This window comes from Mobula birostris, chromosome 6, assembly GCF_030028105.1.
Source record: "Mobula birostris isolate sMobBir1 chromosome 6, sMobBir1.hap1, whole genome shotgun sequence".
Classification (NCBI taxonomy): domain Eukaryota; kingdom Metazoa; phylum Chordata; class Chondrichthyes; order Myliobatiformes; family Myliobatidae; genus Mobula; species Mobula birostris.
Window position 1 is genome coordinate 186,782,367 of NC_092375.1, and position 15,961 is coordinate 186,798,327.

Consider the following 15,961-nt stretch of genomic DNA (forward strand, 5'->3'; position numbering starts at 1 on the left):
TTTTTTACAAGGCTGAGTGCCTAGCTCGATGCTCAACCCGGCACAGATAAAAAGCGTGCTTGTTGGGTGGCTCGACTTGGATTCGAACTCGGGAGCCTTCACTCCGGAGCCTGGCGCTGATGCCATTGTGCCACCAGCCGGCCATCAGCCTAGATAATCTACCTTTTACTGGGTAAAGTATTGAAAAATAGCTTTCTTCAAAGAGATTTACAGGAAGATGTTTCCTGCCTGGCATTGCTGCCTCCCGCACCTCCACCAATGCCCATAGATCAGCTGCAGGGTCATCAGCCAGGTCCACTATTCATTCATGTTTCACTCCCTTAACCCCGGTACTTCTCCTGGTGGTGGAAATATCTCCCTGCCATCCCTTGCAGCTTCCATTGGGGTCAGTCAGCCCCCCAATTTATTTGAAAAGACCTCAGTTTAATACCTCATGCAAATAGTTCAGCATGTAGTTTCTGGATCTCTGAAGTATCAGCTCATTTCTGCTTAATCACAATTGAGGTTATGACTCAAATTTCCTATCTGTGGTACCAATTAAAGCTAAAACTGGAAACAAGGCACTTGACTGAAGCAGTATAGAGTTTAAATTAATGCCTTTATTGTATCAGTTTTCAGCATTTTTCATGGAGATACCATTTTTTATATTTGTAGAACAGTGATATCTGTAGGGAAAGTGAAAACCTTGGTAGAAAATTCAAAAAAATCAGAGGTGCAAAGGGATTTCGGAATCTTCGTGCAGGTTTTCCAAAAGGTTAGTTTGCAGGCTGAATCGCTGGTGAGGAAGGCAAATGCAATGGTAGCATTCATTTCAAGAGAACTAGAATGTAATGGATGTAATGACTGTAAAGGATGTGATGGGGATGAGGCAATGCCGAGGCTTGTTTTGGGCCCCTTATTTAACAAGGGATGGGCTGACTGGAGGGGGTTCTGAGGAGGTTCCTAAGTATGATTCCAAGATTCCAGGAATGAAAGGGTTATCATATGAGCAGTGATTGAAGGCTCTGGGCCACTTGCTGGAATTTGGAAGAATGGGGGGGAGGGGTCTCATTGAAACCCACTGAAAGACCGAGATAGAGTGGATGTGAAGATGATGTTTCCTTTGGTAGGGGAGTCTAAGAAAAGAGGGCACAGCCTCAAGATAGAGGAATGTCTGTTTAGAACAGAAATGAGGAGGAATTTCTTTAGCTAGAGGGTGGTGGATCTGTAAAATTCATTGCCACAGGCAGTTGTGGAGACCAAGTCATTGGGTACATTTAAGGCAGAGGTAGCTAGGTTCTTGATTAGTCAGGATGTGAAAGGTTAGGGGGAGAAGACAAGAGAATGGGGTTGAAGGGAAATGGATCAGTCATGATGAAATGGCGGTGAAGACTCGATGGGTCGAATGGCATAATGTGTTATGGTCTAAAAGGTAAATATCTAAAATATAAAAATAAATTGTCTGGGAAACGGTAATTTGCTTACCCAAGTTTAGGATTTACAGCTATAGCAGCTGGATCGTCCAGTTCAGAGTCAATCAGCCATTTCCTGTATAGTCCATTTAGATCTGCCACCTCAATTCTCTTTGTGCCAGAATCAGTCCAATAAATATGCCTTGAAAAAGAGATGTAGACACCTTCTCAGTATTCTGTCTTGGACATACTGGACATGTTCAACTTGTTATAACATCCTTTCAAATGCTAACCAATTATAATTAGAACAGCATTTACACGAAAGACTGAATATTAAATGAGTAAGATTATCCTACCTTTCGTTTCCCCTCACACCACTCTGCTTTTATGGTTATTAGGTCCAATATTAATCAGAAAGTTTACAGCTACAATATGGCCTAATGGTTTGGTCACCTTTGCCCGTGCAGCTGAACAAATGGCCATAGATCCACCCTGAAGAGTTCTAGCTTTGGTAGCTACACTAGACTGTGGTTGCAGCGAGTAACATTTTAATTCCAAATATTCTAAGCTGTGGAGATAATGCAATGGAAAGTGGAAAACAAGCTGCTTTTGTGCAGGACAAAAAGCAAGGATGTAATGCTGAGGCTTTATAAGGCACTTGTAAGACCTCACTTGGAGAATTGTGAGGAGTTTTAGGTCTCTTATATAAGAAATGATGTGCTGGCATTGGAGAGGGTTCAGAGGAGGTTCACAAGAATGATTCTGGGAATGAATGGCTTATCGTATGAGGAGAGTTGGAAGGCTCTGGGCCTGTACTCGCTGGAATTCAGATGAATGACAGGGACATTGCTGAAACCTATCAAATGTTGAAAGGCCTCGACAGAGTGGATATGGAGGAGATGTTTCCAATGGTGGAGGAGTCTAAGATCAGAGGATATAGGCTCAGAATAGAGGGATGTCCGTTTAGAAAATGGATGAGGAGGAATTTTTTAGCCAGAGGGTGGTGTATCTGTGGAATTTGTTGCCACAGGTGGCTGGGGAGGCCAAGTCATTGTGTATATTTAAGGCAGATTCTTGATTGGTCAGGGCATGAGAGATACGGGATGAAGGCAGGAGATTGGGTCCAAGAGGGAAATGGATCAGACTTGATGGAATGGTGGAGTAGACTTGACAGGCCTAATGGTTTAATTCTGCTCCTACATCACACAGGAACAGCAAGACTGGACTGATGCTGAAGCCAGAGAATCTGCTACTCCGTTTCTTTCTCATGATGAAGCAATTTGAAACCTTGTGAGAATGCAGAATAGCTCATGGGGTCTTTGAACCAATCCAGATGAAGTATCCCCAGTAAACAATAACGTGCCGCGGGGTGTGTATAGGCCTAAAGGTTTGTAAAGATGACAGATTGACCTATTGCATCAGATTTTGGGTTGTTACAGGGAGGAAGAGGGTTTGGAAAATAAAACACCTGCTTCTCAGTCTTGCCGAATAACTTCAGCTGAGATGGAAACAAATCCAACGACGTTTAGTGATTTTGATAAATTAAATCTTCAGAATACCATAATCCAATTAGAATCAAAATAAAAGCAATATCCTCCTTATATTTTTGCTCCTTACTTTCCAACCCAATCCACGGCAATTGCAACAGGTGTCACTATATAATTCAGGTTTAAGTCCACTGGTACTGTTGGATTGCTTCCTCTGTCATCGAATCTTGTGAGAAAGGCCCACTTTATGGAGCCCGGGTTTGAGCCATGTCCCAGGACTGTCCAGTACACTATACCTGCAGAGAGAAGATGGTTTATATTAGATTTTCTTGTGTCTTGTAGTGCAGTGGATTTGCCTCCAGCATGAAGCTATCCAACATCTTGTGGACTCTGAGGAAGGTAGTACTCCAAGTTGCTCTTTTGAGATGGTGGAGTCCCTCACTCTGTTGTTGCAGGAGATACAATAAAATGTCTTGCTATGATAAGGAGACTACTGTGATATGTACGTATATCACAAATAATCATCGAAACCTATTGAATGGTGAAAGGCCTTGATAGAATTGATGTGGAGAGAATATTTCCTGAGGGTGGGGAGTCGAAGACTAGAGAACACAGCCTCAGAATAGAGGGACATCCAGTTAGAATAGAGTTGAAGAAGAATTTCTTTAGCCAGAGAGTAGTGAATCTGTGGAATTTGTTGCCACAGGCAGCTGTGGAATCCAAGTCCGTACGTATATTTAAGGCAGAAGTTGATAGATTTTTAACTGATCAGTGCATGAAGGGATATGGGGAGAAAGCAGGAGATTGGGGATGAGAGGAAAATTGAATTAGCCATGATGAAATGGTGAAGCAAACTCGATGGGCCAAATGGCCCAATTCTGCTCCTATGTCTTATGGCCTTAATAACAGTTGAGGGAAGTTTCCTTGTTAACAATATTTATATCATTTTATAAATACTTTGAACATCCATGTTTATTTGTTTCATTGTTCAATTACTTAGGGAGCACAGTAGAATGATTAGAAGAATGATTGGAATTGCTAAATGCATGTTTGAGCATTTGAGCAAGATAGTAAAGATTAACATTATTTCTCTGGGTACGAAACTCAGAATGTTGCAGTATTTTGCTCATTCCACACTAACATCTGGAAGCGAGTGTTGGACAATATCCAGCAAAATGAGGGAAGACTTGAAGCTGCAGAAATGTGGCATTTGAGAAGAACGATGAAAATATTGTGGAAGGACAGAGTAACAAATGGGGAAGTGTTGTGAAAAGTCGGAATAAGAAGAGAGCTGATATCATCAATCGGGAAACGGCAGCTGGAATCTCTGGGACATGTACTGAAGGAAGAGAAGCTCGACATCTTGCAGTGATGGGAAAAACTGATGCAAGAAAAAGTCACCATCGATGGTGCATGAGTTATAGCAAAGGATGGACAGACAAAATTTTTGAAGAACTTTTCAGAACTTTGCAGATTAAAGACAGGTGGAAGACCATAATCACCTACAGTACACCATACAACACAGCACAAAATGATGATGATGGTAATAAATACTTTGACACTATAATTTCTGAAATAAAGGAAAAAGGAAACAAACTTAATTAATATTGCATGAAAATTTAATACCAGGGCTTGAAGCTCAGTTGTGTCTCCAACAAGATGCAAACTGTATATTAACAATTCAGAGCTCAAAACAGTCCTTCCACGTGAGGCAACACTTCACACGCAAATCTGCTGGGGTCATCTATTGTATGCAGTGCTTGCGATGTGGCCTCTCCTACGTTGGTGAGACCCATCATAAATTGGTGGACTGCATCGTCGAGTAGGGCTGCACCATCCGCCACAAGCAAGACTTCCCTGTGACCGAATGTTTTAATTCCAATTCCAATTCCCACTCCCATTCCAACATGTTGATCTATTAACTGCTCCCTTAAATATATCCAATGACTTGGCATCAGCAGCTGCTGATGGCAAAAAATTCCACAGATTCACCACTCTCTGGCTGAAGAAGTTCCTCCTCATCTCCTTTCTAAATGGACGTCCCTTTATTCTGAGGGTGTGTCCTCTGGTCTTAGACTTTCCCATCATAGGAAACATCCTCTCCACATCCACTCTATGGAGGCCTTTCAACATTCGATGATGTCCTACTACTTTGCTGAATGTTAATTTGGATGTTGAAGTTGCAACTTCACTGGTGAAAGGAGAAAGAAGCCCACAGTCTACACTAAGAAAGCATGGCTAAAAGTGGCTGCAGAAATCAGTAGCATACTGAGAAGAAAGGGGAAATATATTGGGTGTAATGTGGTTGGGTCTTAAGAAGATAATTAAATTGTCATATCCAAGGCTTATGGAGTAGAAGGTAACATTTTACTATAAATAGAAGACTATCTGGCCAGGGGTAAACTCAATAAATATTAATGGGTATTTTTTTCTGGTTGGCAAGATGCAATGTGTGCATGTAATGTGTAATGAGTGTCACTGTCCCCAACTTTTATTTTAGCAATTTATAAAAATGGGTGAAGTGATGGTATTAAAGGAATGGTTGCTAAATTTGCTGAAGATACAAAGACAGGCGGGAAAATAAGAAACACACAGAAAATGCTGGAGGAACTCAGCAGGTCAGGCAGCACCGATGGGAAGGAATAAACAGTTGACCTGAGGAAGGGTCTTGGCCCGAAACATGAACTTGTTTATTCATTTCTATTATTGCTGCCTGACCTGCTGAGCAATGTTCCCTCTAAAGTATGCGCACGTGTGCACGCACGCACACATCTTCTGCTACTAGCGCACAAAAGGTTGTCACCCTCTACGTCCTTGGCATGTTAAGTATATTTCATAATCGTACACAATCACATTTCCTCTTCCGGTTCCTGATGCGAATGGTATTGACAATGTGGAGTTTGTGATGGTTTGTCTGCAGATTTTAGAACTGGCTTATTTATACTGAAGTTATTGATTCACTATGGTGATTTCCAAAGAAGCAAAGGGCGTGAAGCACAAAAGAACTGCTAGTTCACTCAAAGCGAATGGCTTAATGAAACAGTAGAAACTTCTACACTGAAAGCTCATAAGGTTAGGAATGTGTAGCTACGAGAAATATTTATGTAAAATACAGAAACTGATGTTACCTATGTGTATTGTCGCGATGCAAAAGTTGCTGGAGAATTTGCAAGTGTGGAGAAATGGAGTGATATTTGGAAACTTGACTTTTAAAAGTGTAATTTAGCAAGCAAATCTCATATAAATGATATGCAAAAGCTCTGGCGATAAAATCCTTCATTACCCGCTACAGGCCTGCTGTACAGGTAGTGGGTAGTTTATTACCCTTACAATAGATTCAGGTTTGCTTCCACTTAAAAATTCAGTGAGCACATTTTGTTGTCACTGGGCAAAATGCACAGCACAAAACTTTTGCACACACTAGTCATTACAAATTAGAGGGAACATCGCTTCTGAGTTCCCCCAGTGGGTATTGCTCTGGGTTTCCAGCATCCGTAAAATCTCCTGTGTTTAGCCGCAGTGCTATAGAATACAACTCCTACATTCAGTGCTGCCAGTGCTTTCAGAGCTTCAGATCACAAAAAGTTACCACTGTTCAACATTCACCTACATTATAATAAAGTTCAAAGTATATTTATTTTCAAAGTACATATGTAGTATACAGCCCTGAGGTTCACCTTCCCACAAACAGTCATGAAACAAAGAAACACCATGGAACCCGTTCAAAGAAAACATCAAACCAGCAAAAAAAAACTCTTGCAAATGGCAAAACACACATAGAACCTTAAACATCAAACGACAGAGTCCTTGAGACAGGCTGGGAATGTTCAGTTTAGCATTGTGTTGTTCACTGACTGCAGGCCGCAGAGCCAGTCTGCACCGATCAAAGTCGCACAAAATAGCTAAAAAAAAATAGGAGTAACCAGAAACCAAAACCACATCCAATCCACAAACAGTGTCAGTTAAACCTTGCTCAAGACCTCTCCCTTCCTCCCTCCCTCCTGCTGGAATATGCTGGAGTCAGGGAGAGTGGGAAGGAGGGAGATAGGGAGGGAAGTAGAGAGGGGGGTAGAGGCGGGTAGGGAAAGGGGGAGACAGAGGGGGGAGGAGAAAGGGGAGAGACAGAGTGGGGGAGAGAGAGTGGGGAGAGAGGGGGGAGAGATGGGGGAGAGAGGGGTGGCAGAGAGGGTGGGGGAGAGACAGGGGGAGAGACGGGGAGAGAGACGGGGTGGGAGACGGGGTGGGAGACGGGGTGGGAGACGGAGAGAGTGGGGGAGAGAGAGGCAATTTATAGCAGTTAATGAACCCACAAACTCACGTTTTTGAGATTTGGGGCGAATCCAGTTCAGTAAGGGAAAACCACATAGCCACCTCATCAATATCACTGGGCAACAAAGATTTTGTTTCCTGAATACTTTTATTTGTATCTTGTGAATTTTGGGCCACTGATCATGAAAATCACCATGGCATTTCCCTATCATGCACTATTTTTTGAAAAAAAAACACCTATATTTATTATTTCAATTCATAATTCAAGTCAATTAAAATGTTGCTACAACTTAAGTTGTAATGCTTTCTATCTAGTCCAGACAAAGCGGATGTCACATGACAGGAAAGATTTTAGAAAGGCTATGTATTTCCATGAAGAATTTCAATGTTTGAGACAGATGTTTTCCAGAATAACTGATGCCCAAATTAAGGAAGGCGTTTTGTTGGTCATCAATGACAGGCAATTCGAAGAACTTCTAGTGGGACCAGAGAAAATCACATGGAAGGCATTCAGGGATGTTAATGAACACTTTCCTAGCAACTACAGAGCACCAAACTATGTGCAGCTGGTTGACAACATGCTTCAAACACACAAAACCAGGAAATGAACTTGCCACTAAAGCAACACACATAAATCTTGCTGGTGAACGCAGCAGGCCAGGCAACATCTATAGGAAGAGGTACAGTCAATGTTTCGGGCCGAAACCCTTCGTCAGGACTAACTGAAAGAAGAGCTAGTAAGAGATTTGAAAGTGGGAGGGGGAGGGGGAGATCTGAAATGATAGGAGAAGACAGGAGGGGGAGGGATGGAGCCAAACGCTGGAGAGTTGATTGGCAAAAGGGATATGAGAGGATCATGGGACAGGAGGCCTAGGGAGAAAGAAAAGGGGGAGGGGGGGGAAATCCGAGGATGGGCAAGGGTATATAAATAAATAATGGATGGGGTACGAGGGGGAGGTGGGGCATCAGCAGAAGTTTGAGAAGTCAATGTTCATGCCAGCAGGTTGGAGGCTACCCAGACGGAATATAAGGTGTTGTTCCTCCAACCTGAGTGTGGCTTCATCTTTACAGTAGAGGAGGCCGTGGATAGACGTATCAGAATGGGAATGGGATGTGGAATTAAAATGTGTGGCCACTGGAAGATTCTGTTTTCTCTGGCGGACAGAGCGTAGGTGTTCAGCCAAATGATCTCCCAGTCTGCGTCGGGTCTCGCCAATATATGTAGAAGGCCACATCGGGAGCACTGGATGCAGTATATCACCCCTGCCGACTCACAGGTGAAGTGTCGCCTCAACTGGGGCCCTGAATGGTAGTGAGGGAAGAAGTGTAAGGGCATGTGTAGCACTTGTTCCGCTTACAAGGATAAGTGCCAGGAAGGAGATCGGTGGGGAGGGATGGGGGGGACGAATGGAGAAGGGAGTCACGTAGGGAGCGATCCCTGTGGAAAGTGGGGGGGGGGGGAGGGAAAGATGTGCTCAGTGGTGGGATCCCGTTGGGGGTGGCGGAAGTTACGGAGAATAATATGTTGGACCCGGAGGCTGGTGTGGTGGTAGGTGAGGACCAGGGGAACCCTATTCCTAGTGGGGTGGCGGGAGGATGGAGTGAGAGCGGATGTGCATGAAATGGGGGAGATGCGTTTGAGAGCAGAGTTGATGGTAGGAGGAAGGGAAGCCCCTTTCTTTAAAAAAGGAGGACATCTCCTTCGTCCTGGAATGAAAAGCCTCATCCTGAGGCTAACCCCTTACACTTCCTCCCTCACTACTATTCAGGGCCCCAGACAGTCCTTCCAGGTGGTGATATACTGCATCCAGTGCTCCCGATGCGGCCTTCTATATATTGGCGAGACCTGACGCAGACTGGAAGATCGATTCGCTGAACACCTACGCTCAGTCCGCCAGAGAAAGCAGGATCTCCCAGTGGCCACACATCGTAATTCCACGTCCCATTCCCATTCTGATATGTCTATCCACGGCCTCCTCTACTGTAAAGATGAAGCCGCACTCAGGTTGAAGGAACAACACCTTTTATTTCGTCTGGGTAGCCTCCAACCTGATGGCATGAACATTGACTTCTCAAACTTCCACTAATGCCCCACTTCCCCCTCGTACCCCATCTGTTATTTATTTATATACACACATTCTTTTCTCTCTCTCCTTTTTCTCCCCCTGTCCTCTCACTATACCCCTTGCCCATCCCCAGGTTTCCCCACACCCTCCCACTTTTCTTTCTCCCTAGGCCTCCTGTCCCATGATCCTCTCATATCCTTTGTGCCACTCAACTGTCCGGCTCTTGGCTCCATCCCTCCCCCTCCTGTCTTCTCCTATCATTTCGGATCTCCCCTTCCCCCTCCCGCTTTCAAATCTCTTACTAGCTCTTCTTTCAGTTAGTCCTGACAAAGGGTCTCGGCCCGAAACGTCGACTGTACCTCTTCATATAGATGCTGCCTGGCCTGCTGCGTTCACCAGCAACTTTTATGTGTGTTGCTTGAAATTCCAGCACCTGCAGATTTCCTCGTGTTTGCCACTAAAGATTCATTTTCTGTATTCCAATTTAGACTTCTTTCCTGCAAATCTTCGCACTGTCAGTGATGGGCACGGTGAGGTTTCACCAGGACATTGTGGTCATGGAGAAACGGTATCAGGGCAACTGGAACCCATCAATGCTGGCTGATTATTGCTGGACACTTAAAGGAGAAGCCTCAGACATTTGGTACAGATGAAAATCATCAACAAAACATTTTTAGCTTAGTTGGGCTATTGCAAAGCATCAGCACTGGTGTGCAATTAAATGTATTATCTTGAGTAAAAGTTAATTACTTGTTTCCCAAATTCCAGGTGATACGAGCAATCTGACATTATATTTGTATTCAGCTTCAAGCAGTCTAACATAAAATAATTTCTGAGGAAATAGCACTTTCGGAAGAAAAATGTTGTCCAGTGTGGTTTTAGTAGATTTAATCACATCCCCCTCCCCTAAACCTCCGTGAAATCTATTTCCCACAGGAGTAAAATCCTCTTAGTTTTCCTAAGACTATAAGATACCTAAGTCTGTCTGAGGCCTCCGATGGTCAGAGTAGACCATGGATATTGCAACCTAGGCTGTCTAGGTAGGCAAGCCTGGGCAATATGATATGGAATGCAAGCTGTTGCCCATGTAGCATGCTCCCCATCTCAACGCAACTGAAGAACCCAAAGGAACAGAGACCGATACAGTTTGGTACCAGCAGCATCGCTGGAGCTGCCAGTCAGCATTGAACTCAATGTAAGACTGCCTTAGGATCACCAGCTCTGGATTTTTCTCTCAGGGTTTACTCCTGAAGCCTTCCCCATGAGTGAGTATAGCCACAAAGCAGCGAAGGTTTGAGATCAGAGTTTTCCTTCTCCTAGATGAACCGTCAACCACATCTAGTCAACCAGTGACTGGTTTTAAGGTGCCAGTAAACCACCTATACCTTTTCCATCCAGTAGAAGTGGTTCCACTGGGCTTAGTAGCTGAACCACACGTGAAGGCCAGGAGCTGTATTTGGTTGTCAGGCTACTTGAGGTGCGTGGTTTTGGAGAATGTAAAAGGTGGTGGGAGCTTATCCCCACTACGTACCCCTGACTATAACAACCTTAAGGAATCTGATAATGGCAGTATGCCAGTGACATTGAACCTGATTCTGACTCTGAACCTGTGCAAACTCTTGCCCTCTGTTGGAGCTCTAACAGATTGTGCATTGTGAAGTGTACCATTGAGGGAATGTGCTGCGGCTGCCTCTGAGGGCTGATGTGTGGACAGGGGTGGATGGTGCAGCAGCTCAGTGCCGAGATGTAGGCCATTTCTGGGAATCAACAACAGATCTTTCCTAAGCTGCCAGGAACCCACCTTTGCCCCTTCTCCTGTCAGTAGAAATGGTTCTGCTGGGCTTAGTAGCTAAGCCATACGTGAAGGCCAGGAACTGGGTTTGGATATCAGAGGCTATTTGAGGAACACACCACTGGGAGCATTTAATAGGTAGTGGGAGCTTGTCCCCATTACCACCCTGTGGTTATAACAACTTAGACATATATGAGCAGAATTAGGCCATTTGGACCATCGAGTGTACTCCGCAATTTCATCGTGGCTGGTCCATTTTCCTCTCAACCCCAACCTCCTGCCTTCTCCACATAATCCCTTCATGCCCTGACTAATTGGGAATCTATCAACCTCTTCCTTAAATATACATATAGATCTGGCCTCCACAGCTGCCTGTGGCAAAGAATTCTACCGATTCACCACTCTCTGGCTAAAGAAATTCCTCCTCATCTCCATTCCAAATGGACATCCTTCTATTCTGAGGTTGTGTCCTCTGGTCTTAGATTTCCCTGCCATAGGGCATATCCTCTCCACATTCACTCCAAGGAAAACATACTGGATATTTTTTTGCTTATTCCCAGAACTAACCAACAGATTTCTAATCATTGCATACAGAATTTTAATCACTGTCACTGTGGAAGACACTAGCAGTATAGTGGAAGTTCTGGGTGTCAGGCGTCATGAAGTGTGTGAAGTTGCCATTACTAGAGAGACAGTTCTTGGGAAACTGAAAGGTCTGAGTGTAGATAAGTCACCTGGACCAAATGGTGTACACTCCAGGGTTCTGAAAAAGGTGGCTGAAGAGACTGTGGAGGCATTAGTATTTATCTTTCAAGTATCATTCAATTCTGAAAAGGTTCTGTAAGGATGGAAAATTGCAAATGTCACTCAATTCTTCAAGGAGGGAGAAAGGAAGAAGAAAGGAAGCTATAGGCTAGCTTGTCTGACCACAGTGGTTGGTTGGTGTTGATTAAGGATGAGGTCTCACAGTACTTGGAGGCCTGTGATAAAATAGGCAGTGGTCAGCATGGTTTCCTTAAGGGAAATTCTTGCCTGACAAATCTGTTGGAATTCTTTGAAGAAATAACAAGTAGGATAGAAAAAGGAGAATCGGTTGATGTTGTGTACTTGGATTTTCACAAGGCCTTTCACACATGAGGCTGCTTAACAAGCTATGAGCCCATGGTATTACAGGGAAGATTCTAGCATGGATAATGCAGTGGCTTATTGGCAGGTGGCAAAGAATGGGAATAAAGGGAGCCTTTTCTGGTTCGCTGTCAATGAGTGGTGCTCCTCAGGGGTCTGTGTTAGGACCAATTCTTTTTTTTGTTATATGTCAATGATTTGGATGATGGAATTGATGGCTTTGTTGCAAAAATTTGCAGATGATATGAAGATAGGTAGAGGGGCAGGTATTTTGAGGAAGTAGAGACGCTACAGAAGGACTTAGACAGATTAAGAGAATGGGTAAAGAAATGGCAGATGGAATACAGCGTCGAGAAGTGTATGGTCATGCACTTTGGTAGAAAAAGTGAACGGGTAGACTATTTTCTAAATGCAGAAAATGCAAAAAACTGAGGCGCAAAGGGACTTGGGAGTCCTTGTGCAGGATGCCCTAAAGGTTAATTTGCAGGTTGAGTCTGTGGTGAGGAAGGCACATGCGATGATAGCTTCCATTTCAAGAAGACTAGAATATAAAAGCAAGTATGTAATGTTGAGACTTTATAAAGTATTGGTGAGGCCTCACTTGGCGTATTGTGAGCAGGTTTGGTCCCCTTATCTTAGAAAAGATGTACTGAAATTGGAGAGGTTCAAAGGAGGTTCACAAAGGTGATTCAAGGATTGAGTGGCTTACCATATGAAGAGTATTTGATGGCTCCAGGCCTGTATTCACTAGAATTAAGAAGAATGAAGGATGTCCTAATTTAAACCTATCGACTAGTAAACGGCTTTGATAGAATGGATGTGCAGTGGATGTTTCCTATGGTGAGAGAGTCTAAGACCAGAGGACACAGCCTCAGAATAGAGGGGTTCTCTTTTAGAATGGAGATGAGGAGGAATTTTTTTAGCCCGAGAGTAGTGAATCTGTGGAATACTTTGCCACTGGCAGCTATGAAGGCCAGGTCTTTATGTATATTTAAGGCTGAGGTTGATAGATTCTTGATTAGTCAGGCCATGAAGGGATATGGGGAGAAGACAGGAGATTGGGGCTGAGAGGAAAATTGCATCAGCCATGATGAAATGGTGGAGCAACACACACAAAATACTGGGGGATCTCAGCAAGTAAGGCAGCATCTATGGAAAAGAGCACAGTCGACGTTTTTGGCCAAGACCCTTCAACAGGATTCTGACCCTCTGCTAAATGGTCTCAGCCCGAAACAACGACTGTTTACTCTTTTCCATAGGTGCTGCCTGGCCTGCTGAGTTCCTCCAGCATTTTGTGTGTGTTGCTTGGATTTCCAGCATCTGCAGATTTTCTCGTTTGTGACTAAATGGCAGAGCAGACTCGATGGGCCAAATGGCCTAATTCTGCTCCTAAATCCTATGGTATTCTCTACTATATTAGAGCCCAATTCTAACATTGTTTACATACTGAGATCTGGATCTTCTGTGTCCCAAATATAGTCAATGGCTTTGATGTTCTCTTCATTATCAACATAGTCAGTGTATTGATGAAGTGTGGGATTGTATCGCCGAATTCGTACATTGTCTGGCAAAAGCAGGATAGGAGGATCTCCTGAAAGTAAACAGATGAAATTAATAACAATTCTATTATAATATCAACAGCATGAGCATTTTACCATGCAAAAACCACTCTTGGGCTGGTTGACTAATACTTCCATTCATCTTTCTTTTCTTTCATTCCAAACAAAGGATGTCATTGGAAACTCAATGATTCATTGTACATTTTTTAATAAAGTACGTATGCAGTATACAACCCTGAGATTAATCTTCCACAGACAGTTATGAAACAAAGAAACACCATGGAACCCGTTCAAAGAAAACATCAAACACCCAGTGCACAAGAAAAAGGAACAAATCACGCAAGTGGCAAAAACTTAGTTAAAAACACAGATTATCAAACTACAAATCATAAGTTATTGAAGCAGACTAGGAACATTCAGTTTAGTTCAGCTGGGCCAAATCTGAGCACTAGCAGGATAAGACAAATCAAAATGAAACAAAATAGAAAAAAATATGATCTCTAAAACTGCTTTGGTGTGGGTAGGTACGATCTTTCCTGCTTGAAGTTCAATGCTGTTGCTAACCAAAGAGCTCATACTAAGTCTTAACACTGAATTTAGGCTTAATTTTCATTTGGATGCAATGTTCTAATGTCCACTGGTGATTCTTCTGTAAATGGACATCTTGGACCTCTTCTATCATGGAAAGTCTTCTGAGGGTTGACTTAAGAGAGGTCTTTAAAAAGAACGGAATTGATTCAGAGAGAATGGTGGGGGCGACCGTAACTAGTTTATCAAATAAGAAAGAAGTCCAACAGAGAATTTAGAATTAATTGCTCTTGCAGAAAGGTGGAAAGAACATGGGAGTTCACTATCCAAGGTCAAAGAGAACACCATCAATGCATTCAAGTCTAGGCATTACATGATTGCAAACACTGCAACTTCACTATATTCATTGTGTGCCAAAGGCAATGTTCATTAACACAGTGATTGATATAGAAAGTATAGTAAAAGATTGCATTTACCTGTAACAGCACATTGAGTACCATTCTCCTCAGCAACAGGTTCAAATCCCTCAGCACAGAAACATGCATAGCTTCCTTTGCTATTTTTACAATTGTGAGGACAGCTGCCGAAAATTTCACACTCATTGATATCTGAACAAGAAAGGAAGATGTTCATAACTTACACTTCTGTTCTTCATCTACAGTATGAATAAAGCTGGCTCCCAATCAACAGTGGAAAGTTCCATTTGTAAGACAACCTTATTAACCTAGAGAAGTGAACTCTTTGCTGGATTCATTATCTATTTACTAATAGGGAATCCAAAATGCTACAAAGCATTCATAATGTGAATGAGAATAAGAGATTACATTCATATAACATACAATAGCAGATAATACCAAGAGACTCTACAAGTTCAATATCCATGTACCCCTTATCCAAAATGCCAAAATCCAATTTTTTCAAGCACTGACATGATGTCACAAATGGAAAATTTTACAAGGCACTGGGAAGATTCCTAGGAGATACACAGGTCTCTGCACACCACAGACAGTTCTGAGAAGTGACATCACGTGAACAGGAGTTCATGAAAAATAGAAAAGCACTGCATAAAGTGAAAATGAAGATCTTGATTGTGTATCAAAAAGAGTGAATTTGTCAGTATTGGGTGAGAATATGCTTCTTAATGGTATGCTGATCATGAAACAAACAAAAATCTATCACGACAAACTGAAAATTGAAGGTAATTATGAATAGGTTGAAGAAATTTAAGTAAAGGCACGGCATTAAACTTTTAAAGATCTAAAAAGTTCTAAAAGTCAAAGTGTCTGCTGATCATGAAGCAGCAGAGAAAATCTAACACCAGAACAAGTCTACAATGCTAATTGTTTTTAAATTTTACATAAAACCTGAAAAAAGTAAAATACAAATACAGCATACTGTAAAGTTTTAATCAAAACACAGCATCAGGGGTGGAGACTGGAAGCCTGCTGTTGTTTGCTGTTGTTCAACAGCTGATTCAGGTATTCTTCTGAAGCTGTTGTATTACCCTGCACACATTATATTTTCATTATATCAGTGGTATGTTGTAATTTTTACTGTTAAGTACATGTGTGTGAGGAACAAATGCAAGACAAAGTCTGCACATAAATTCAGAGTTGGAAATGATAGCGATTCCCATCTATATTACTACATACTCCAAAATACAAAAAAAATCCAAAATCCAAAATATTTGCACCCCTAAGCATTTTGGATAAGGTGTACTCGACATTAGGTCTCGTAGACTGCA

At 42.6% G+C, this 15,961-nt stretch overlaps 1 protein-coding gene across 1 annotated transcript in view; it reads right to left on the reverse strand.

The window, feature by feature from the left end:
* lrp2a (low density lipoprotein receptor-related protein 2a) overlaps positions 1 to 15,961 on the reverse strand; it is a 405,821-nt gene that overhangs the window by 50,409 nt on the left and 339,451 nt on the right. Inside the window, exons 62-65 of the mRNA XM_072259785.1 lie at positions 14,694 to 14,825; positions 13,578 to 13,721; positions 3,009 to 3,174; positions 1,465 to 1,593 (exon numbers count right to left, since the gene is read on the reverse strand). Coding sequence (XP_072115886.1) covers positions 1,465 to 1,593; positions 3,009 to 3,174; positions 13,578 to 13,721; positions 14,694 to 14,825 — 571 coding nt within the window. The remainder of the gene's footprint in view (positions 1 to 1,464; positions 1,594 to 3,008; positions 3,175 to 13,577; positions 13,722 to 14,693; positions 14,826 to 15,961) is intronic.